Source organism: Phasianus colchicus, chromosome 4 (genome assembly GCF_987193195.1).
Source record: "Phasianus colchicus chromosome 4, bPhaCol1.hap1.1, whole genome shotgun sequence".
NCBI lineage: Eukaryota > Metazoa > Chordata > Aves > Galliformes > Phasianidae > Phasianus > Phasianus colchicus.
The window spans coordinates 29,490,988-29,517,069 of record NC_143439.1 but is presented as its reverse complement, the minus strand read 5'-3'; the positions used below and the strand labels follow the sequence as shown (position 1 = coordinate 29,517,069).

Below are 26,082 nucleotides of genomic sequence, written 5' to 3'. Positions count from 1 at the left end.
AGATGGATCACCTCTTTATAGGTTTATTTGTACACATAGTATGAAGAAAATATATAAAAGCAAAAATACACACAGTACACAAAAGTAAGTTCCATGACCCGGATTTTCTTGTGGCTACTCCAAGTAGGCATTCTTCCCTAATGCATGCTACAGATTATATATGCACTGAAGATACAGTTTTAAGCAATAAGTAAGACTTGGCCGTGGATCTGTCTTGCAAAGAGCAGCCATGCTCTCACCAGAAGAGAAAAGCGTGTCCTTGACAACTTCCATGGGATTTGATTCAAACCTTAAAGCCTCTATATTAAAATGCCACTTATTTACAGCTTTGTGTTCTGGAAATTTCAGAACAAGGGACAATTTGACAGCGCTTCTGCAGTCTTTCAGGCACTCCAATTCCTACAGATTAAGGCATGTGAGGGAGTGACAGTGCTCATATTACATACATCTATCCTACCCTTCTTATTCTGCCCAACCATTCTAATGCACAGACTGACCTGAGCGAATTTTTAGCATCATTTGAGCATCAGTCTTAAAATCTGAAACTCACAGCTCAAGATGCATAACAAGGCACCCAACATTTAACCACTTCAGAATGCAGCACAACATGGCAAAGCTCAAGGAAGTAAAAAAAATGAAGGATATTGCACTATGACTATAAACCCTTGAGTTTAAGGTCAGCATTTGACACTGCACTATGACTACAAGCTCCTCAATCCAGCCCTACACACTTCACGATAGGCAGACTACAACAGCTGTGTGGTGCTGGCTGAAAACCCACTGAGCATCCCCCAGCTTGGAGTATATCCATGAAGGAAAGAGATGGTTCTGCCAGCACCAACAGTTTCCTGGAAACTGGGGAAATTCCAAGTGGGGAAAAGCTTCTGAACTCTGACATGCTTTTCATTTCTTCCCAGAGTGTCTCTCCCAAATGAGTTGCTCATTGAGCAGCAGGAAATCTCTTCCAAATTCAAATGAAACTACATTAGCAACAAACATAACCAATTCAAAAAATCACGATTACTAAAGGAACCAACTGAACACCAGTGAGCGTGCCCTAGGGTAATAAGCATCAGATGGCTCTAGAATTCACTTCACATGACTGCAGAGCTGATAAAATGGATGTTAAAGATGACTTCTAGGGAATCAGCAGTTTCAGTTGCAATAAAGAGCTTCTGCTTCCTATTCGTGCTGGGCCAAAGGTGTTCTTTCTAGAAGAGGAAAACAGCAGATTGGTCCAGATCTCGTGGGAGCAGGTTAGCAGCAACTGAAGAAGTGTGAGAATGAAGGTGCCCATAATTCATTCCCCATTCTCACTCTTTTCTCATCTCAGCTTCAAGTACTTCACCATGCCCAGCTTTATACGGATGAGAGAACTAAGGGCACATCACCTTGACAAGTAATATTTTTTCCCCTCTCCAGCTCTAACAGTTTAAGCTTAGCTGTAGTTATTAGAGAAAGAAACATGAGTGACATCCCAATTGTGGTAGTATTCACATCCAGAAAAAGATGTGGCACAGCTGCAAGCTTCTGTTCATTCAAATCTTATGCAATGCAAATTTTAGCACTGTTGGAAAGAATGACTCTGCCCCAGCACTGCACAGCTACAATGGCTGTGAAACTGCGATCAGGTCCTGCACTTCTCCAAGCACCAAGGCTAAAATCCTTTTGGCACAGTCTCATCCATCAAAACCCCGCACACAGCCCAGAATAGCAAGCTCCCTCTATCCCCTGATAGCTTCCTGTCATCCTTGCCACAGAAAAACCTTATCAGGAAGTTTAGTAGCAGTGAAGTATTAGCTAGAACGAGCAATTAGCCAGATAGACTTCCATATTCCTATTTAGGTAAAAATGCAATAGATGGAAGCCAACAAGGAAAGAGTCAGTAATCACCTCCACTATTCATTCTGAGCATGCTATGAGGAAAGAAAAGCTGCCCATTCCCACTTCTCTTTCCCCACCATTCCACTGTCTCGCAGGCAGCCCATCCTCCATTCGCTCAGTGCTTGCTGGGATCAAAACGAAGTGTGCCAACAGAAACAGGAGCTTCTGACATGCACGTTAGCACAGCCCAAACTGGAAAGGGATTAAATGGCTTAAGAGACTGATTGTGAGTTAAGGTTTCCAGATCAAATCAAGACCAAGTCAGAAATGAATAAACGTAGCCACCCTGCATAGACTGCTTGGCAGTTAATACAAAATGAATGGTCAGCATTAGGTCAGTTTTTAAGACAGCAGACCTCTGCAGCACAACACCCATTTATTACCTAGGCCTAATAACTGCATAAATATGTCTAAACACCTACAGGTGCTGGGATTCAACAAAATTCCTTCTCACATCACCCAAAGCTCCTCATTGTGCTTGGTGCTGAATTTTTCAATACTGGGTTTTGAAAGATAACTTTTCTTAACGAAGCTCACTAACAAAAACAGCTTTCATAATCCCAGTAAAATATAATGGGAATTAAATTATGGTACAATAATTCACACTTAGCTGCACAGAGGCCATTTGGCCTTCATCTTAGTGCCTGAATGTGCTGGGCGTGAATTACTGCGCTGTATTTCACATGCTGTCACATCTTATGGCTTAATTAACGTGACAAAAATCAGAGTGCACAGAGTTATCACTAGCAATCAGAAGGCAGCCTTGTCAGGAAACAGTTAAAGCACCAGAGGTGACAGGTCTGCAGGACAATACCAATCTCCACTTTTGCGGGAGCAAAAGCATTTCCTACTGCTGCCCACAAAGAAACACACATGTACTGCTCCATGCCATGCATATTCAGAAGGTTACAGGAAAGGATAACTTGTAAGCATTAAGTTGGGTCCTAGCACTTAACCCTCTTCTAGAGTTCCAATCCTGTAGCTCCAGCTTCTTGTAGCCAGATTGATTTGGTGTGTGTGTATCAAGAACCACAAACAGCAGCTGGGAGAAGGAAAAGATCTTGTATCCTTCCCTAGGGCAGGAAGATGCTACAAGCAGTCACATCTGTCAAATATTGAAGAAAAAAATGGAGAGAAAAAAACATTATCAGAAAATCCCCTTAAAATCTCTTTCCTTATTCAGTGTGAAATTTAGACATGGGTGAAGTGGGTCTGCACACAGACCTCTGCACCTCTTAATAGCTTAAGTGGGTATTAAGTGGTGTACAGAGTCTTTGCAAGGTTGAATTTCAGCCTCTATCATTTTATAGATTGGTCGGTCATCAGATGGAGAACTTAAGTCCTGATTTTAGTACATTGCTGCTAATGAAAGCACGTCAGTACACACACAGAAAAGCCACCTCCTTTTATCAGGAAAAGCCTTCCCCGATCACTTGTTCTAATACAGAAAAGGTGGCACTGCTGCAGGTAATACAAACTGCCAGGAATAGCAAATATTATAAATATTTCAAGGATGATTAATCTTTTAAAACAATGAAGTTAGGCAGAAGCTTGGAAGTCAGCTTGGCTATTTCACAACTAATAAAACATGTCTCTTGTATTTCATTTTGACTAAATAGAGAGTATTGTAGTAAAAAGCAATTACCCACCATTCACTAGCTAACATAACACTTGTACAAGTATAAAAGATACACAGTATGTATTTTAAGTAGTGACAGTATTTTCACCGTATTAAAATAGTAGTGAAGCAAATGTTCAGCTCACATTAAACAGCACTCTGTCACCAAGGACCAGCTTGCTAGCATCATATATTCCCCCAAGAAAGATAATGCTGCTTGCTTTAACAGAATCATTGTCACCAGGCAACAACAAGTGCCGCTCAGTAATAAATATTTTCACTGTTCCCACAGAAACCAGCTCGGCATCTCAACCTGCTAGCGCCTAGAGAGATCAGTTTGACCTCCCAGAGCCATTTCCTTGCAAAGACACAGCCATCCCTCACCATGAGCATCTCCAAGAAATACTGGGACAGCGCTGCACGAACACCGCGGGTCACAAAAGTACAGCAGACAAGGCCCTCTTCCTTTCAGCTACAATGGTTTGAGAAGATTCAAAAATTCATTTTTTACTTTGCAAATAAATTATTTCAGTCCCAAGTGTAACAATTCTCTTATGGAGAGTCAAGATGGCATCTATCCTAGATGCTGGAAGGTCACTTCATAGCTATGCTACAACTCTGCATAAAGAATGTCTCAGAGGCAGCTTCTTTTTTAGAAATTCAGATTTGGGCCAGTTGGGTGTTGTCAAGTGTTAGTAGTAGGCCTGAGGCTTCCTAACAATACCAGGCTCCAAGACTTACCACACTTTGTCCAAACTGAAAATACTTAAGCTTGAATTTAACTCCATCTCCACAGTTACCTAAAAAACCTCAGCTACGCCTACATCTTGTTCCACAGTCAGGAGACCACTGCAGTGGCTATTCCAGCTGCAACATCAGAACCACACCAGTGTCAGAGATGTATTGATTGTTCTGCAAAAACATACTTGCTTTTGGTTAGATTATCATCCAACTTTTCTCATTTCAATCTTGTCTAGCTTTGGACAAGTGTATGGTTCTATTCCTTCCCCCAAACCTAAGTTTTATATGGAGAAAGAGATTAATAACTAATTCTATTTGGAGAGAAAAGCATGCAACTCGTTAACAAAGCATTAAAACAAAAAAGCTGAAATCCCCACCACTGACATTGGGTTTTGCCTATGCAGGAAACTGGAGGCTGATGGTTCTGTCTCATAAAGCACTGGCAGGGAAAGAGCTTAGGAGCAGAGGAAGTGGGCAGACAGTGGTGCCCATTGATTTTACTGCATTTGTAAGGACCCTCAAGAGAAACCAAGTAATTTGAGTTATTCCTTCAATTGGAGTAATAAGTAGTAGTTCTATTTCAGATTAGACAGCTAAAACATTAGAGTGATCCCAAAAGTCATCCTTTGATCCTTACATACAGCATCTTGCACCTGTTCATCAAGAAACTGCACACAATATAATCCCTACAAGCAACCAAAGAAATAAAACAATGCGATGGGAAGAAACCTTTGGACACAACAGGCCTTCAGTATTCTTTTAAATCCTAAAATAAGTTACTTGCTGGAAAACAAAACATTTCACCTCAAAGTGATCACTGTAGTAACTTTTTTTGTCCAGCAGCCTGGAAGTTCTAAATCCCAGCTCTCAGTCACACGAGCATGAAAGCAATGTGACAGAGCAGGTGTACGTCTCCCAAAGCTCTCAAGCTGAGCTGCTGCCTGTCACGTCTATCTCATTTCAGGTGAACTTTGACAACTCACATTTGTGGGTTAAAGAGAAACTGCCCTGTTTGGGGTCAAAGGGAGGAAGGTTAAAGGAGATGAGAACAGCTGCTCATTCCAGAAAATGCCTGTGGGAAATCTACACACTGCAAGCAAAGAGGATGAGTGTGCTCAGGTGCGCATGAGGGGGATGCAAGCCAAGCAGAACTTTTGTGGGAGCCCAGGCTTTTGGATGCTTTAGAAACAGCCTTCAATTGGGCAGAAGGGAATTAGGGAGTGCAAAAGTTCAGCATTCTGCAGAGCCTCTTCTACTTATTGGTTGTTTTTTTGTTGTTATTGCTTCTGGTGCCAGTGGGCTGATTTTTATTTTTACTCCCTGGCTTTGTTGTTTTTAATCTTAGCTAATTATCTAGTTGTCTTTTTTTTAATAACAGGTTTAGTTTTATCCAACAGATGAGTTAACAGGCTTTGCTGGAGCTTAAAAGATGGATTCCCGGGGCCTTTGCACTGGCCCATCTACAAAAAGCTATTTTCAGCCAAAATGGGCAGCAACAGTAAAGGAAGCATGCGCTACTCTGCTACTGATCTTAAGTACACATGGACTCAGCTGTTTATGAACTATGATTCAGAGTAATCTGGGCACATCACAGCACCCACACTTTTCAGACAGAGCAGATTAACACCATCACCAATAAACTGCAAAAATTCAAGAACTTGCTCCTTTTTCATTACCTCTGCAGAACAAGACAACAGTGAAGCAGGGCAGTATGCTGAAAAACTGCTTCTCCTCCAGATCACTTAAGTCAAATAGTCATCAATTCCATACTTTTCACTGTAACCCAAGTCACAGCATACTCCCAAAAAACACAAACTCCCAAATAAATCAAAACCCTAAATCAACAAATGTATGGGATCATCAGACTAAGAGACTGAGCACATAACTACCTTTACAGGTAGTTTCACCTTTACAGATGAACAGGCTGCACTGGGAAACTCAAACAGCAAAAGAAATGTAGCAAGCCATGAACTACAAAAGCAGTTTGTATCTACTCTGGTAAACACTTCAGGAAAAGAACTGTTACAGTTCCTGTTAGAGTCCTGTTGAACAAAATACAAAAGCTTTCTATGAATAATGAGAGTGAATTATTAGAAGGGAAAAATTAAGCAATTAAAATTAATTAAAATTAAGCAATCTTTATATGCAAGGTAAGTTGTGCACGTTTTTAAATCCATGCATACTGTTTTAAGGCTATAGCAGGAGCAACTTCTGCACTGATACTGCCTTGCCATCCACTTCAGGCAGCCTTTCGTGAGCTTTTACAGGAAGAGAGGCAGCAAACGAGTACCTTAAAACCATCATATACTCTGTGTCTAATTTCAAAGCCTTGGAAGTGCTGCCTGCCTATGTTTTCCAACCTCTAGTACCACTCTCACTGTAACATGCACGTTCTTCGTTACTCACGGGAGACTGAATGGGTTGGACTGTTCAGTGAAGCTGATACCAAACATAACCTTACTACATGACACAGCTATACTGCCGTTTTCTCCCTTTGTTTAGCATCAGAAATGTACCATATCTGAATAATCAGATATTCAACACACTTCCTCCAAGAAAAGCAGCACGAAAAAGTTTAGAGCTGGTAACCACATCTTGGTCAATAATAGAAGGAGAGACAGATTCAATTCTGAGAGCAAAGGTCTTCACTCTCGATTGCTCAAAAATTGCTGGAAGCCTCTACTACACTCTTACTAGTGATTTACAGGGATGAGATAACATAAGGGTCAGACTTAGCACCAACTAAGAACACACATAGCAGCCACCCCAGGCACCTACTTGTAAAAAAGCATAAAGGGTACCGCTGCCGACATTTTTTCAGGCACCTAGTTTCTACATCTGTAGTGTTTGCTTGCCTGTAGCACCATATGACTCTTAAGATACTTGTGACATTTTTATTTACAGAGACTATCACGCAGGATTTTCCAGCTGCAGTGGCACCATGAATTAAAAACAGAATTGCCAGAGGCATATTCAAATTCTCAACTGTTCAACTGTTAATATTGTTTCATTATAAAGATCCACAAAACATTCACCAATTAACTTTCCTAGAGAAGAATAGAGAGCACCTTTTTCTAATAGCTCTTTCCATTCCACCCCAATTGGTTTGCTCAGTTTAATTATTCATTCTAATTTTCAAGTTAGTGAGGAGTTTTGCTTAAGCAACGATAGTAGAGATAACCTTTGTGCACAGAAGTGTTATAAGTGATATGAGCAGACAGGCCATGCTCCAGAAATAGATACATTCATACATGCTATTTTTTTCTTTTTTTTTTTTCTTTGCTGTAAAATTTCACTCGAGTCTTAGCACATACGCACTGGATGCTAAGCACAAAAAGACCGGAGTATTTTCGAAGCAGGGGTGCACAAGATCCATGAAGGAAGTTGTCTCATTTACAAACACATTCCCACAAACCTGCAATTAAAATAGGATTCTCAGAACTCCTGTTTCATTGGGGCAGAGAGCAGCCAAATCTTTCAGAGCTCAGCCCTCATAATTTAGCAACCATTACTGAGAACAGGAGCTCCTGAACCCTTCTGCTCTTCAGAAATCTAGCAATTTACTTCTTGAAGTCTTATCCCTAAGAATTAAATGTGTCAGATTTCAATTTTCATGGTTAATAAAAAGACCAAATTTTTCCACTTAAGAAAACATAATGGACACTGTAGGCAATAGTGTGCTGCGCACAGACTCTGAAGCTAATACATCCCCACAGCACAGCAGTGATGTCTGATAACATTAGCTCATCTCTCACGTACTGCCTACTTGCATCAGCATGGTGCTACAGCTGATGACCTCTTGTTGCCAGGTGGGTTACGCAGTGTGCCAAGCTAAAGACAAATATACTGGTTTGGTTCTTCTAGACTCAGGGTCACATTGGGTATACGAGCACATGAAAACGTGCACTGTGGTGCTTGAAATCATGATATATCATGACAGTAAGATCCTATGTTCTATGGAGCTGTGGCTGAAGAGGGATACACAAAATTCTATTGAATAGCATTCACAAAAGAAGTCATTTTCACAGAGGCCAGGAGAGACAATCCCAGTGATATACAGCCAGAGTAGGCTCGGGCATTAGGATGAAAGTCAGCCTTAACACGGTAACTAAACTTTGTAAGAGAAATATTTATGTGACCAAAGTTCTTTGTTTCATGACTTAATTAGTCACACACTAGCACAAAAATTCAAAGACATGAGTGGGAAATGGGGAAAGAAATCAAGACCCTGGAAAAAAAACCACAAACATGAGGTAGAAGAGGCAATGTCTTGGCAATTTTCCATTCTCTTTCCCTTCCCACAGTCACATTCCCCCCATCCCTCACTCACCATGGGCTAACGGTGTTAAGAGCATTGTGAAGAACAGCAGCTGTGATGACCACATGACTGTGAAGGAGGGCTTGAAAGTATCCCAGCAAACAAGGGTTCAAACAAAACAAGGTGAGTGTCCTTCTGCACTGGTTTTCAACACTTCAGTTATTGGCCTTCAACTCACATCCAAGAAGGGAGAAAAAGCCAATCAAAAATAATAAAAATAATAATAAAAAAAATCCCACAGCCAGTATCCAGAATCTGTGACCTAGAAACAAGAAAGGAAAAAAAATTCAGTTAGTAAAACACTAAGATAGGTGTTTTCAATCAAGTCTTGCTGCATTTCTCTGCTGCCAACAGCTGCAAAGGCAAACATATCTACCCCCCGGCCCTTCAGATGTTTTTTATGTACAACAGGAATTAAAACTTGTCTCCATGCAGAGTCAGTTTGTGCATCACTAATGCTCCACTTCCTCTCTCAAAACAGGGATTAAGATAGAAGTCTTGAATACAATGCCCATGGGCCCAGGGAGTCCACAGACTTGAAAGGTGACTGGAAAAAGCAAGTCCATATGCTTTGCTCTAAAATCTACATACACAGGAGTTCTAAAACAGCCTGTAACTCCCTTGGAAACATTTGGGTATTTATACATCAGAAGATGACAGAAATTCCGTTGCTGAAATGGATTTAACCAGTGCCTAGGCTCTGTGCCTGATCTCTTGCACAGAAATAAATTTCTATTCCAGATATCTCCTTTCCACCCCAAACCCCCAGGTTAAGGGCCTGTTAGTAGAAGTTAGCTCCCGAAAAGCATACTGGCTAGTGTGATGACAAATCAACAAACTGCAGGTGTAAGTTCACTGTTTGGTCTAGGCCATATCTGCAAGAAAGCGTGGCAAGTACAGTGCTTCCAATCATGCAACCACAGAATCACCAAGGTTGAAACAGACCATCAAGGTAATCAATTCTAACCACCAAGATGACCTATCAAGTCCCATCACTAAACCATGTCCCCAGATGTCACGTCCATGTGTATCTTAAATACCTCCAGGGATGGTGAATCTATCACTTCCCCGGGCAGCGCATTTCAGTACTCGGTAATGCTCTTAGCATCAAATTTGGACCAGGCTTTGAACCCAAGCAGAGACTAAAGTCCCCCTTACCACGTAGTTCCCACCTGTGGTGACTGCCAGAGACTCAGTCACTTATGTCTACACGAGCTCCGCAGCTATTCGTTGTGGAATTAATAATAATGGTCTATCCATCCCACACTCTTACAGGGAAACACAGGGAAACTGAAGTCCATGCTCGAATAGAAATATTCGCTCATATAATTGCAGAAATAATTCCATCTTCCCATCATTTTAATCTCTCATGAAGGGGCTAGGTGGCCACAGTGACTCAAGCTTGGCAGGAATAAAACAACAACTATACAGAGTTAAGCCATAGCATCAGTTTGAGACTTAGCTCCCTGCTGACTTTGAAATGATGATAAAATACGAGGAACTGTAAAGTACTTTGCATATCTGTTTTGAACTCCCTTGGCTCTGCAGCCTTCACAGCACTGGTCTAATTAAAAATCTCTCCAAAAAATCTCTGATCAACAGAAGTTATTCTTCTCTGAGCAAAGAAGCTGTTTTTGCCAACTTGTGTTCCTACCCAAAACCCAGTTTGAGCCAAAAAAACATATGAAAAACTGCACTGCATGCCATTGTGATGTGGATATATTTCTGAAATTCAGGCATCACAAAGTGGCCTTTGTTTGGCCTCCTCTCTTTGCTGATCAACTAAATCAAATCTCACATTGTTCAGAACCAAAGTCTATAAGGAAGCTGCATTTTTTTCTGATAAGTATATCTGCTTGCTCTGCCAAGATTTTGTTCTCTCACTCTTCTCTCTCACCAGTCTACCCCTGCAATTTGTTCGCTTAAATATAGCATTTAGGGTCTGAAGCTTTTTCTCGGCTCTAACTGTGGTGATTAACAAGCCCAAGGGCAAGAGGAAGGCAAATGGCTTCTTTACATGCAAGCAAGAAATTAAATCATGGCTCAAGCTAGGATGCTAGCCACTAATAACATTTAAATCCTGCTTTCCAAAAGACTCACAAGTATTTTAAATTATATTTTTGAAATACTGATCAAGTTTCCCATTCGAATTTTAGAAAGCTACCAGTACACAACAAACTACCCTGCTGGCCTTCACATGTGTCTTTTCTACAGTATCATAAAGAGTTTATAAAAGGAAGAAGCTTTTTGTGCTACAAAAATTGAAAAAGTATACACAAAAATGGAGGAAGCAATCAGGTACACTGCCACGAAGGGAAAAAGTTCAGTCAGGGAGGGAAGGAATAGGGTTTGTTTTCTAATTTTTATTTGTTTAAGCTGATTCAAGTTCTGGAGAATCTAAACCTGTCAGAAAGAGTGCACTAAAAACTTTTTGGGTGTAAACTCAAGAAGTCACAAATGATTTATGACACCTATTCCAGAGAAAGGATAATTGTCAATAAATATTTACACTGTAGCCTTTCAAATACTTCTGTCTGCCTGTATTCCCCTACACGATAGGGTTATTTTTTTTCCTGTGGCCTCATGGGCTGAGATTCAAGAAGCAAACCGATTCACGCATCAGTGGTGGGCACAGCCTTGCCCTTAAGTCTGCTCCTGCAGAGACTTCTTCAAACTCTTCAGATTCTTGCATGATGTGGAGCCTAATGAACCCTCAGCGTGCATGGAGAAGTGCTGAAGTTGTTTAATAACATAGAATACTGCTACACAAACCAAACGCATAGTGCTACACAGCTCTGGCTCGTTTCGTACTTCGTTGGTATGATCAAATAATCATACTGTGTCTGTGAGCTGGACGCCTGCAGAACAGCGAGATAAGAAATGAGTGGAGCAATCCTTTTCTTAATGGTCACACAACCCTCTCAAGCAGTGTTTATGAGATGCAGGAAGAGGCCTGCAAAACAAAATTCACTTCATCTTTGGATTACCTCCAGGTAAAAGTACAGCCAAAGAGAGAAACTAGAGCATACAGCTGTGAACTGTTGAGTGCTGTTACATTTATTGATGCAAAAAAGGGCTATACTATCACAGCGAGAAAGTTAAGGGTTACACTTGGCCTAAAGGGTTTGGATTTGAATGATGAAGATGACATGGCATGCATTAATTTACAAGGAAGTTCCTCTGCTCGGTGACCTTCCTGCCCATAGGGCTGCCCCTGATAGCCTCATGGCCTGGACTGCTGCCAAGCATCACCCAAACCTGATCTACATGCTGGCAGTTCTTAAAATCCAACTCAAAGTGGTACTGACAAGATAGGAGAGAGCCAAAGGAAACTGCAGCCTTGTGGTGTAGATGTGCAATGAGGTATTTATGAAGGCATGCCTTCCTGAAAGGATATTATGTATACACTAACCCAACATCTACTCAAAAGTCTCTGCTTTAACAGTTGATGTGAAGCAGCACAGGGAGCATTTTCTGAGCCCATCTCCTGATGGCGTGCAGACAGGGTGAAAAAGATAAGGAAACCAGTTCATCTCCTGTGTGAACAAACAGCATGAAGTTAAAGTAGAATTTAGAGTGGCACAAGTCAAACCTGTCACAAGTCCACCTCATTACTGCCTTCAACCGAACGTGATCATTTGCACCCATACCAAGCAGGATGCTCCCCTTCTCACCAGGCAAAGCTTGCCTGCCCTCCTCTGACACCTGGCATTTTCTCTACCACCATGGTGTGAATATTGGACTGGCACAAGTGTTTCCAATGACATTTAGTAGCAAATGCCATGCAGAAACATCCTGCTTTTCTTGCCTGGTTATGCTTCTCCACTATTTTCTCCCCTCCACTGAAAATGCGTATAGTAAAACTAACTTGAAATTACAAGTCAGCAATACAAGGATTACTTTACATTCCTTAATAGAAAAGATTCCTACGCTTATCTCCTTCTTTAGCATAAGTTGCTTACTACGTAAAAAATAAGTATGATGTTTCAAACAAATATTGATTAAAACCACAAGAACAAAAGCTTGGAAGTAATAAACTCTTTGAAGCCAACAGGCCAAATTGGAACCAAAGATGCAATTCTCCCATTTCAGCATCTACTACTTGCACAGCAATTTGTATGAGAAATCATTTTCAGAATGAAAATATGCAATCTCTTCAAAAGTGAATACATTAAATGGAATTTAAGTGTAAAAAAAAAAACCAACAAACAAGTGAAAGAATGTCCTGCATTGCTGTTCCCATTATGAATGGCTGAACTAAAGAATTGCTTTAACACATTTAGCCATGAGTTATCAGAAAGCACCTCTCAATTTTTTATTTTTATTTTTTGCATCTGCCCATCTCTTTCCATTTTCATACAATTTTCAACCCTTCTCTCAACTCAGCACATGGCTCCACGGTCACTCTGCAGTGACAGCAACACAGCCTATGAGGTAATGATTATACAAGCACTGGTGATGGTACAAAGCCTTGGAAGCAGGGCAGCAGAAGGCTGCGTTGTGGCATTTCAATGGAACCACGAGAACTTGTGCTCCTCCTCCTTCTCTAGACAGCCTGATCCAGTGGTTGGAGACCCTGCACATAGCTGGGGATTTAAACTAGATGATCATTGTGGTCCTTTTCAACCCAGGCCATTCTAAGATTCTTTGATTCCTAGCCACTCCGAATTGTCTGTAAACCTCCATGCATTTGTATTTGGCCAAAGAAGGGGAAAAAAAAAAAAAAAAAAGCCAGGAGAAAGAAAACCTAAAGGCATTCTGCCCTTTACACCTCTGTTATACCTTATGTAGCACTTTGAAAAGTTACTTTAAAAACCTTAAAAGCAAGAATAGCACCAACATGTACTAACAGTTCCCATTCATTCTAGATTCTCAAATATCACTGCAGCACTACTCACACGCCCCAAGAAGAACTGCCCCCAGCTCATACCCAGCCTCGTTGACCACCTGTTGAGGCTATAATTCAAAGTCACAGAGGACTCTTTAAAAGTACTATGGGACGCACTGCAAAATAACTCAAGCATTAAGTGAGTTAACAAATTTCAGATTAATCTAGCCTTTGGTGAGAGCACACTCAAATACAGACTAGCTAGATCTAGTAGTGGTGTGTTGTCTCTTTATTCCCCTCACATGTGGATGAAATGGAGGCATTTGTTCTCTTCCAAAGGTCAAAGGGGGATTTTCAGCTATCAGCTGCTTGTTAGTTTTCCCACTCAATTCAGCACCAAAGTAGTTTCAGAAGAAAATGGTAATCACTTTCACTAAAAGTGAAGCTTCTCACCTGTCCTGTGACAATCCACTAAAAAGATACAGGGGAAGGGATAGAGAGAAAAAATAAGTCTCTTGGAAACATGAAGCTTAGAAAATTGTACTGAATTGTACATCCAAATTGCACAACTGCAGAGTACTTTCCCTATGTGCCTGCTGGTTATCCTCTGCAACATTCTTCATTGAAGACTTAGGAGAGGAAGGTACAATAGTCACAGCATCCCCACGTTTGCAAATACACAACATCACTTGCAAAATTTTAGAGGGTATAGAGCATCATTTGAGCAGGTGGTAAAACATGCAAGTATTTGTATTGCTTTACTGCCCCCAGACAAGCAGGTATTCCAAAAACTGCTAAGAAAAAGCTTTATAACTCTCCCTGGTTAAGCACTGCCTGCAACAGCAGCTCACGGCTCGCAAGAAGTACATCAGCCCATCCACAACTCCATCAGCAAGGAACAAAAAACATATCAGCTTTGAGAACAACTATGCAGTTTTTAGCACAGGCTGCCCAGTATCATCAGCTTATGACCACCTGAAACAACTCAATTACATTACTGTATACCATTGTTATTACCAGTATGACCCCAAAATGTTTCCTTTTTTCTACAGAAAGGAGGGGGGAATTCAGATCCTCCTCAACAATGTATCGTACCTACATAATTTGCCATCTTAATCCTACAAGGTTGTAGTACATCTTTTGAGAGAGGAAGCAATGCACAGCCAAGCACTCCCTACAGAGTGCCAAAAGTTACAGATTGGGAAGACTAACACAGTGGAAGGACAATACAGGAGTGTAACAGCAAACGGACTAGCACAAATGAAACTGTATTACAAAGGAAAAGGAAAGGTGCTCACCTGTCTCCAAAGATCTAGGCTCACAGGAAAGACTCCACAAGGGAGGGATCTCCAACCAGAGATCTTTCCCCCGTGGCAGTCAGCCTTTAAATGAGGTCTAAGAGAGGTGCAGCCAGGCTGCACCCCTTCCAGTCACACAGCTGAATTCCCTTCACCTGTGCTCCCAGGATCCTTTCCCCAGGTGCTCAATCAGTGGTTTAGGCCATGACTCAGTTGCCATACACACTGCATGACTGTATGCGAAAACTCCTTGGAACAATCAAAGTTTCAGCTCTTTTCAAGTAAGTTCCTCCTTATAGAGAAAAGCTGAAAAAGAGGACTCAAATGTAACTGAGAGGCTCAGTAAACCAGACATAGAAGAACACAGCTCAACATAATTGTTGAATTTAAAATTCATACAACTTTTAATCAAATCTCTTTTTTTTTTCTTATATGAATGATTCATGACGTTGAAAGCTCTGATAAGACAACACTCTCAATGCTTATTTGTATATCACAGAACTTCTGGCAATTCTTATGTGACAAATAAAATATGCGTTGGGCATGCACTGCAAACAGACAAGCTTGCCTCCTGGTGCAACTTTATCTTCCATTTGTTACCATCATCAGAGCTCTTTTTTTGAGGCAACACCCCTCCCATACATACTGGCCCTCTTTATTCAAGCATCTTATCAACAATAGAATTGTGATGGCACAGATTCTGCATAAAGTCTTGCTGTCTTGCTTAAGCTGAGAAATTGATAGCCTCCCAAGAATAAATTAGCCAAAAGGAATTAGAGAAGACTACATTAGAGTTTAAATAATGCATCTTTAAGTGAAGTGCTATATTGAGGCCAGAGAAAGTATACATCCCAGTGCCCCTGGATGTAACCTTTAAAATAATTTTCAATATCCTTTTATCTGCTCTGTTGCATATACTCCTTTTCTACCTCCATCATCTTACCTCTAACTTTCTCTTATCCTCTTACTGAGGACAAGGGATCTCCCTAACTTGCACTGACCAAAACTACACAGCAGTTGCAACTATAAGGAAAGAAAAAAGGTGCCACTCGCCACCACAGCTCTGAAACTCCAAGATGACAGGGATTTTGGAGTGGGTTTTTATATCACAAGAAGGATGGGCAAGTAGGGGCCATTTCTCATTTTCCAGAGCTCATAAGGAACCAACACAAAGGCTGGGGGCGTGGGTGGGTACCTACATCAGCTAGGATCTACAGGACGGTGTACACATATCATAAAATGGTCTGGACTGAAAAGGACCACAATGATCATCTACTTTCAACCCCCCTGCTATGTGCAGGGTCACCAACCACTAGACCAGGCTGCCCAGAGCCACATCCAGCCTGGTCTTGAATGCCTCCAGGGATGGGGCAAAGAAAGTGGCAAATACTAAAGACAGCTTCTTGCTTGAAATGAGAGCAGCTGAACTTTTTTTGCAGGACAAAAAAGGAAAAGGGCGAAAGAGCCTTGTGTCTATCTCCTGGTGGTCTCCTTCACAATCCAGCTGGACCCCTAACTCTTTTCTGGGGCATGAAGGTTAAACAGCAAAGTAAAGGCACTAACAACTACAGAGAATTGAGCAAAGCAGAGCTGCAACAGGCAGCCCGGCACCTGCAATGGCTTAGTGCATAGGGCCCACAGCAGCAAGGGCCAGCCAAGCCAGAAGGACATGAACCAAAATATCATGGTTAAAACTGCATTTGTCACAGGAAGCAGAACTTCTGGCAGTGCTGCATTTACTGTGACTAACCCTGGCTCTGGTTATTACTTGCATTGTACAACTCCATTCAGTAACCAAATGGGAAGAGTAGCACTTGCCTGAGCAGTTGCTCTGAAAACAGCACCAAAGCTGTGATCTATCTCCTACACGTAATGCACATTTACTGTGCCTTCATGCTCTGCTCTGGCTTACTATTCCTTTCTCAAATGGATGGTAACAGATATTTCCTGTTTTGCACAAAGATGTAATTTTCTTCACTTTTGTGCTGATTAGGAAATTAACAGGTGGTATAACCAAGGTTAATTGCTTTTCCCATTTAAAATTATACTGTTGTTGAAGGAATCAGAGCAACAATGAGATCACCTATACGCAGAATTGTGTGCATGTGCACCTTATCAAATTAAAGGAAAAATCACTGACGAATTAATGGCAAAAGCCAGATGAATAACACATTTTTTTTAGGAGAAAGTTATCTAGGAAAAAGTTAAGTCTAATTGTCTTTCAGATCTGTTATGATGTAATAAATGTCTATTAATGTTTAGCAGCAAATTGGGTTTTAATGATCATTGCTATTTTTGGCTGGTGGGTGACACGTAGTTTAAATATAAAACAGATTTATGTTTTACACCGGGATGACTTTCTTGGACGACTCTCCTTGACTTAACCTCTTCACACCCCACAAGACATTTAATATAATTTTATTTCTAATAGACTGTAAGCCAATAGGATCATATTTGCTACTACTGATGTTTTCAATGAGAAATAAAATCAATGAGCTTTATGTTGAAGGTAAGTGATTACTTAAGTGTAAGTGGCTTGGAAAATATTAGGAGGGTTGTATTATTCAAGTAAATGATGCAAATTAAGGAACAGCCTGGATAGGAGTAAGATCTACAAAATCTCCTGACCTTACCACATAGAAGAAGCCTCAGCTAGATTTTACTTCTTTCTTTGTTTCAGGTGGGGGAGGGCACTCTCAAAAACATTAGTAAGGGAGAAACAATACTCGAAACAGGTGATCAACCTTAAGCATTTATACCTCGTGTTGGAAAAAATAATAAAATGAAACTCTCTTCTTAGACCCCAAGACAATAGAGCAGTCTGGTTGCTAGGAGAAAAACAAACAGCACTCGCTGCAGTAGAGAAGGACAGACACACAAGGCAAAGGCAGCCCTTAGACCGATGGGGAGCAAGGCGGTAAGGCAGAAAAGCTCTGTGTCAGAAACACTAAGGGAAAGAGATGCGTGCAGCAGAATAAGTGTTGCATCTACATTTCTAGATGTGATATTTTCCAGTGAGCTACATACAAGGAATAACGGAAGGACAAATAGGCCAAATATCAGGACTATCATCTACAGTTCCCTACAGCAAAAATTTGTGTAGTAATAACAAAGACATTTTACCATGTTAATGACTTCTGTTACACATTAAGCAACAGTCCAGCCCCTTTGATCTTTAAAAAAAAAAGAAAGAAAAGAAAAAGGTTCAATCATTGTACTCATTTGATGTGCAGACACTTTTTAATTATTATTTGTATTTTGCTAACAGAGGTCACCATCTAACCCATAGTCTAGTTTTGAAAGATCCTGGGCATTCTCACAGCAAAACAGAGCTTTTGTCTCCCTTCCCCTTTCCTCCCTTGCATTATCCAATCAACAAAGGGAGGGAGAAACATATCACACTACCAATTTAACAGAAAACAGAGGCGCAGAGGTAAAGGCTGTGGTTGCCACGTGCCGTTCCATAACTCTGAAGCCAAGCTAAGCAGACTATTTCAAGCAGACCTGGATAACACGTGGTAAATATTTATCACTTATTTATTTTCCGAAGAAATAGCTCTTCCCAATGACAGCAACCAAACCCAAACATATCTCTGATTCAAATATTTATTGTCAACGCTGAACCAAATGTTGCTAACCTCATCTGATGAAAGAGCAAGGGCTCAGCTGTGTGCAAATGTCCTCCAGTGACACCCTAAGCCAGCGGTCCAGTTCCCACCCCAGACTCACAGACTGCACCTTCTATGGCCCCTTTGTAAAGGGGAGCATCACCAATCGTCCTATGATGACAGTGATTTACAGTCACAAGGGGCCACTGTGCTACAGCTGAAAGCCCAAGTTTCTCTTGGTACTACAAAGGAAACATTTTATACCAGGAACTCTCAATGGATGAAGTATTTATATAATATGGATCACATACACTTCTCTTTCCCCTTTTGAAGTAAAACAAAGGCCATATATTTCCAGCTGAAATTACAAGAGGGATCTTAACTAAACAGAACTTTTAAACATGGTTGGAACTTCACCAGAAACTTCCAGCTGAAGTCTCGGCTCTCGCATCGCGCCTTGCAGTTACGAGGACGCATGTGGCAGCCAGTCCTGCTGCCGAAGGGGCGGCCACCCCATTCCCACAAAAGGTACTTTTAGAGGTAACTCAGTTTCTTTTCCTTTGCAAGAAAGTACCTCCAGCATGCAGACATCCTTTTTAAAGGCTATTATAAAGTGTCCAAACAATTAAACGTTTGGGTGGGTGAAAGGCTAAAATTAATTAATTCCTTGAGTGCTTTCTTGCAGAAATTAACTGCTAGGACAATCAGGACGAACGTGCTTTTTCAGAGGAGAACTGTCCCAGGCAGCAATAAGGAATGTGTAAGGAATGTGAGACATTTGCCCTATTTTCATGCCTCATAGCTGAAGATCAGTAGGAACTGACCAAAAAGAGAAAATACACCTGTTGGGAAATTGGTCGATCTGAAAATCTGCCTGCCCCAATAAACCTCAAATGAAACATATTTCTTAATGGCCTATTAAAGAGTATCAGCCTCTAAGAGATTCAAGGGAGAACTGAAGGTGGTTCTGACTGCAGAAGGTTGGGTTCCAGTCTCACCTTTTGTTGTTGTTTTTGCTTTGTGGTGGTCGTGATTTTTTGTTTTGTTTTTGTTTTTTTTAATTGGTTTTTGTTTTTCAGAAAGTGATGTAATATAAGATTAAAAAAAAAAAAAACAACAACAAGAAACTCACTAGTATACTTAGTATACTTTTGTTCTACAATACTTAGATTTACAGCACTACGCATACGAACAGAGCTGTAAAACCTACCATGTGATCCACATAGTATATTTCCTTAACCTTTTATCATTCGTGCTCTTAGTTTTTAGAGGAAGATTTTTAACTGCAACTCTCTCCTTGCCTTTTTCCCCAGCCAATTCCAACTTGACTGCCCCTGAAATCCAGGTACTGAAATTAATCTTTTAGATGAATTATTGTAGAACTGGAGCGATTGTATTCAACAACATTAGCCTTATTTGCAGGTCACCAAACTGAGGCAAGGATCTTCTACACCATTCTTTGTGTTTAAATATATGTTGAACTTAAAAAAAATCACAAAAATTTAAGTTGGTAACTCCAAGGCATTTAGCAGAATCAAACACCATCAGATACAATCAGACTGAAATGAAATGGCAGCGCCACTGGGACTCTGCAATGAAGTTAATTACACAGTTTCTGTTATTTCCAAGAAAACAGTAAACAGTAACATTTCCAGATACTCTAAATATAACAGTTGTACAATTTACACTAATGCCTTTATTTATTGAATTAGAACTAAGAAAGTCCAATTCTGATTTTACTCTTAATGTAGTGTTTCTGCCCAGAAAAAATAACATGTCCCAGTCATCCGGGAGAAACATTTAATTGTAGATATCACATTTGATTCCAACGAGGAAATTAAATATCTATAGCAACTATAAGGGAAACAATTTATCTCATGTATGTGTCTGTCTCTTGCAATATTTTGTAAGGGACTCTGTAAGAACAAAGCATAGCTATATAGCTATATTTGGTAAGCAAGATGGGTTGGTGGCTGGGGGAGGATAATTCTGGTGCTTCTTGAAATGCTCCCCATGCAAAGAAGCCCACATTTCTGATTCCTTGCACTGCTCTGATACTAGAGCATCTGGGGTTACCAGGAAAATCACACTGATTTCTGCAGGAAGCATCACAACCAAGAGAGGGCCTTTGAAAATGTCACCCTAAGCAGAGAAAGCAGCAAGTAAAAACTGTTATTTAAGGTCATGGCTGGAAGAGGAACTGCAATAAAGTATTTCATTCAATTATCCAAAAAGCCATTCACAATAAACAACAAACAACTACTTTTTACTACATCCTTACTTTGACTTATTTTACTGTAAGAGGAGTAAGTACTCTAGTTTATAAAAACAAAGGGAAAACTGACAAAAAAATAATAAAATCAGCTCTAAACATTTTGCTAAAGCAATCACTCCTTTGTTCATTTTGTTCTCCCTATAAGGGAGATTCACAAGGGCAAAGCAGGAACACCAGGCTTCAAAAGTAACCAAAATTGGCAAATTGTGCAGAAAGATATATAGTGTCATTGTTTAGCACTTGGCACCAGTGCAGATCTGAGCAAGCAAGAACACAGATCGCCTGTGATGAGAAATCTATCAGATGTAACAGAGCCAACTCATGGCAAAAAATCTAACATTAAGATCCTTTCATCCACTGCTTACCTTATATTTACATAAGCTTAACTTCCAAAGGAAAAAGACCCCAAAGATACATCTAAACTGAAAGAAAAGATCTTCTGTGATCCTAACATATCATTAAAAAAAAAAAAAAAAAAAAAAAAAAGGAATACCTAAAAGAAAACAATGTCTGACAAAGAGAACTGCACTGAAGACAGAGGTTGAATCTTCATCCATGACAAACCTATGCTAAGATGCCAGTCCCACATCAGCAGTTGGCAACAAAATGCCTTTTACAACAATCATGTGAGGAAACCTCATGAAATTTTCTCCCTGTTAAACTGCAGATTGCTACGACATGCAGGCTTCTTGTTCACTGCTGGCAAAAATGCACTAATGGTCAACACAGTCACGCACTGAAAAAGAGTGTTTTGTAGCTGAGAGTTTGCTCTATTAAATAGTATTACTGCACTCTCTGTACCTGTTGTAGTTCCCACGGAAATAATTAGGAAGCATTACTTCTGGAACAACCTCTGTAGATGCAGCCACAGACAATTCCTCTTCACTCAGAGCAACTGAGGGAAGCCAAAAGGTTGGACATCCATGCATTAATACTTAACTTTCAAAGAAGCACAGTGTGAAACTTGTGTTTTCTTACACTGATCTCTCTCTCATCTAATTTGGTTCTGGCTGTTCTCATCTACAAAAGATCGGTACTGGAGAGAGACAGTGTTAGATTATTCCTCCATCATGCACAGCAGCATCGCCCAAGTGAACAGTAAAGATCTGTGCACGAAGCACCCATCAGAAATAACTGAAATTAAAACCTGTAGCTCAGGGTTGTTCATCAGAAAAAAAAAAAAAGAAAAAGAAAAAAAAGAAAAAGAAGGAGAAAAGAAAGAAGGGTGAATCCTGGATTAGTTGGCATAGTACTTTTGATCCATAAGACTCCCTTGCTCCCCACAGCACTACTTACCTCTGCTTGCAAAAACAGCCAGCACTTTTGATTTGTTTCCAAATACTAATATTTCAGTCAGCAGCAGGATTTTATTCAGTTTAAGTGAGAATGTGAAACAGGCTGATTCACCTTACCTAATGAAGCCCTCGTCACACACATACTTTCAGGAAATACCTGCAGTCCATGCTCCAAGATTGTACAAGGACTAAGCCTTCCCTACAGCCCTTCAACATCTGTATATCTCACTGCTGTAAATTAAATTGGAGACATTCCTGTGAAACGCAGCAAGCTCCAACTGTTAAAACATGTCCCTCTGTCTTAACCAAATAACACCTGAAATAGGAATACCAGAAACACTGCAGTGTGCTTATCAGAGGCAGAAGTGAAATGATTGCAAGGATAACCAACAAAGTGAGAGCTCATCTTCACAAAACCAATAATACCATCCATGAGACTGACAATTCCAAGGGGAGTCTGTATGAAAATCACTGCAAACTGGAAACATGCAACTTTTATCTCTGTGATACAAAGCAAAGCTATTTTGTAGTGATAGTGTAAAAAACAAATCAATACTGTTCAGGGCCAATACTGGTAAGCCGCTAACCAAAGAACAGTGATATGAACCTATTGATTCTGTAGAGGTATACTTCTACATTATTTGCTTCGCAGTCTGAAATATCTCTATCACTTTACAAAATGGAAAACAAGACACTGAAACCTCTAATTAATACTTCCTAAAAAACTGAAGTTACAGTTAGATAATTACAAAATCCTTGGCCGTATGTTCTACTTTATACATTTGTCAGAATGCCCTACACAATGTTAATGCAAAAATGTTATGGGGTTTTTAACATTTATTTTTTTACAATTCAGCTACAGATTTATCAGGTTGAACACTTATTTACGACAATCTCAGATAGCTTACAATAGCTGCTTGGACTGGTTCATGACACACTACAGCTGACTGACAAATGCTGAGACTGTAAGAGTGTGGACAAAGCAAATGCACAATACAGCTTAATGTTTAAATAAAGGCATCAGTAGGTCTTCAAACAGCAGTAATTAGGGTGCAGCCTGCTGAATTATGGTTAACTATTGTGTTACTTGCTAATGGATATTTACATATCTCTGCAAAAATTTATTCCCAGATCTCTCCAGAACATGTTTTTACTGTTAAATAGAGAATAAGTTAGGTCAAAAACTGATACGCCTTAACTCAGTGTCACCATTCAGGAAAGACAGATGACCAAAACTGTACACATCACTTTGTGGAGACAAAAACGGGTAAAAGTAACACGTGGGCTTTTTTAATATACATCTATGGAGAGAAAAGCACATCAACCACCAGAGAGACTTGGCGGGGAGCTTGCACATCTAGGTCTTTCTTCCCACCCAGGTGAAAGACATGGAGATGCCCTTACCTTCCTGTCCCTCACCTCCTCTGTGCTGCTCCCCCCTGTTCCAGGGTGAAAATCAGGGCACGATTAGAAAAGAGCTCCGGGATAAACACATCGCTAAAACAATAAATACCAGCTAGACAGCTACGAAGGTCAAGAGATGTTTACGGAGATTACAAGTTCAAAGACCACAGTCGCAGCATGTACTGACGGATAAAGCATACTTCTGCTTCTAAAAAAATATATGCAAGTTGCATACAGCTAAGATTTTTATTATTGTTGTTTAAATTAAAATAGCAGTAACAAAAGTTAAATAGTAAAAAGTAAGGCTGGTACGTGAGGGGCTACTTCACTTACCACTGCTTTCCTACAGCAGGTCATATCTCCACAGAGGGCTGTGTAAGGAGGAAAGCCTTCAACAAGGTATCAACAGCCTCCAAAGGGATTTCTTCAACAAGTCAGAGGTTGGGGTGTGTTTTGAAGTCAACAGTGAAGATACAAAGCAGCTGCATGGGTCCTGTGCACCTCCTGAGCTACTTTCTCAAGGAAGGCGCTACCCAGCAACCATGGCTGTCACTGCCAGCACTGCTCCCCTCCCTCATCAGGGACAGGGAAAGCCCTTGATTATGGCAGCACCATCTTGGAGTATTCAGCCTTACCCTGTGCAGCCCTTCTAGCACCAGGTGACACGCCTGCCCTACAGCCTCCTACCTGGGGCTGACCACTACAAGGTCTATGCCCCACAGCTCCCCCAGGCATCCCTGACAGAGTTCCCAGGGCTGAAAGCAAACCTCAGGCCTCACTGAACAACTCTCCACTGCTTTTCACACCTCATAGCAATCCCTTGGCCCCAGAGCACTATGCCTCTCACAGAGCTGCCTCTAGAGCCTGCTGTGAGCCCTGGTGACCACAGCCCCAAAATGGCCCTGTAGTGGCCACTGAGGTGGTCTGGTGTGAGGACAGTCTTCTGTGCTGCAGGAGGCCCTGAGGCTCCAGCACCCTTCTCCTCTTCTCCAGTCCACGCTCATGCTGCTAACAGTCATCTCCACCGATGTCCCACAGTTAAAATAAGGGCTGATGCTGTTGGGGGTGGGGAGGGGGGCAGCCATCCATGAGAGGAGACTCAGCTGCTGCAATGTTTCTTTCAGATTTCGCTTCAGGAATTATTTGATATACAAAGAGGCTGTTAAATTGACAACATGGCTCTTAGGCTAGTCTTTGCGCATAAGCAAAGAGGAATAATGGTTTGCAGAAGACTCATCATCTACAGTTGAGTATCTTGAAGCCATCAGGGGACCATAAAGTGGCACAGCAAGCCAAAAAGCATGGCAAGAACCTGGTTGCCACATTCACCAAATAAAGAAAACATAAGTAATGAGCTAGCAGCAACAAAAGTCCTCTAAAAACAATTAATCGTTTGCAAAAGATCTATAACATTTCCCTGCCCCTCTCTCCTCCACAATAATCAAATTTTAAACATATTCTTTACAGAAATGGTCCGGCCATTAACAGTAACTGTTTCTTATGTGCATCAGTAAAAGATGTAGTGCTACAAAGACTAAATGAGACTTATAGAAAAGAAGCCATAAATCTTTGTCAGCCTCTCAGAAATGAACACTTAATACAACTAGCTTGGAGTACTTCACTTCTCCCTCAGCCGAGGTACCAATTATAGTACCACTATGATAAATTTTAATCATTGTTGTTAATGGCTCCCCCAATTTATTTTATCCCCTCTCTGCACTAATGAGCTGTACTTGAAGTCTCATGATTCAAATACTATTCCCTCCCCACACGTAAGTAGAATAAAGCAATCTTTTGGATTCTGAACTGTAATAATGCTGACCTATTCACTGACATATTAAAGGACTTCCAACGTTTGGGAACACAAAGTTTGGTCATAAAGTATAGTTACAACACAGCCAGAAGCCATTCATTTCCACTTTCTCTCCCCTGTTTCTACTCCCATGCTTCCCCTACTTCCCCCTATTCTCCCTAGCGCTTTAATTTCCTCACCAGCAGGTAAATACTTTCTTTTCAAACTGTAAAAGTAAGTATATAACCAACACATTGTTTAGGGCCACAAACAGAGTTGCCTACTAAATCTCCACCACCCCTTTAGTTACTAGTTGGCACTAATTTAACAAGCAATTTTACAGCCTCAAAAGGGGATGTGTGCTATAAGCTAGGGAGAAAGAAGCCTTACTGCTTCTATGAAAAGCAGCACAACTCCAATATTTTGTACAACTCCCAGTGGCGCAAAGGAAACCAGTAATTCAGGCATGACAAAGCAGTGCCAACTACAGATACTCTGTGTGCATATATTCTGTGTATGATGGAAGCACATCGCTTAAGGCACACATCACTTTCAAAGCAATGCTGAAGAAACATTGTTAGAACAGAGTGATTCAAGCAGCCCGGGCTCTGCTGCTCACCTTGCTAAAATATAACAGGATCAAGAGTCATGCAGTAACATTAAAAAGCAGCACATCAAAATGGCCCGAAGAAATTCCCCTCATCCCACCTAAGCCAGAGAATTCATTGCCACAAGAGGGTGATGAAGCCAACCCACAAAGCAGCAGATGTTTAAATCCCAGCCCCTAATCCCCAAGAGCTCACAAAATCCTTGTGACCAGGTTATCCTGGAACCATTTATCAGACATTATTTCTACAAAGTGGAAAGTTCAATGTTGTTAACTACGTTGTTAACAGAGGGGATGAGAGGGAGCTGGCACTTTCTGTGCTGTTCATGATCTAAGGAAATGAAAGAGAAAAATCAGTCATAAAAACTTTCAGATTTGTTGCAATAGCAAGCGGGTAACTTGGATGTGAATGTT

The 26,082-nt window shown here is 40.8% G+C and overlaps 1 protein-coding gene across 4 annotated transcripts in view; it reads right to left on the bottom strand.

Annotated features, from left to right (window-relative positions):
* ADGRL3 (adhesion G protein-coupled receptor L3) overlaps positions 1–26,082 on the bottom strand; it is a 490,651-nt gene that overhangs the window by 304,845 nt on the left and 159,724 nt on the right. For all 4 annotated transcript variants that reach the window (XM_090139058.1, XM_090139055.1, XM_090139056.1 and 1 more), the window contains one exon: positions 8,574–8,823. In XM_090139058.1, the coding sequence (XP_089995184.1) occupies positions 8,574–8,628 (55 nt within the window). In that variant the 5' untranslated portion in view covers positions 8,629–8,823. The remainder of the gene's footprint in view (positions 1–8,573; positions 8,824–26,082) is intronic.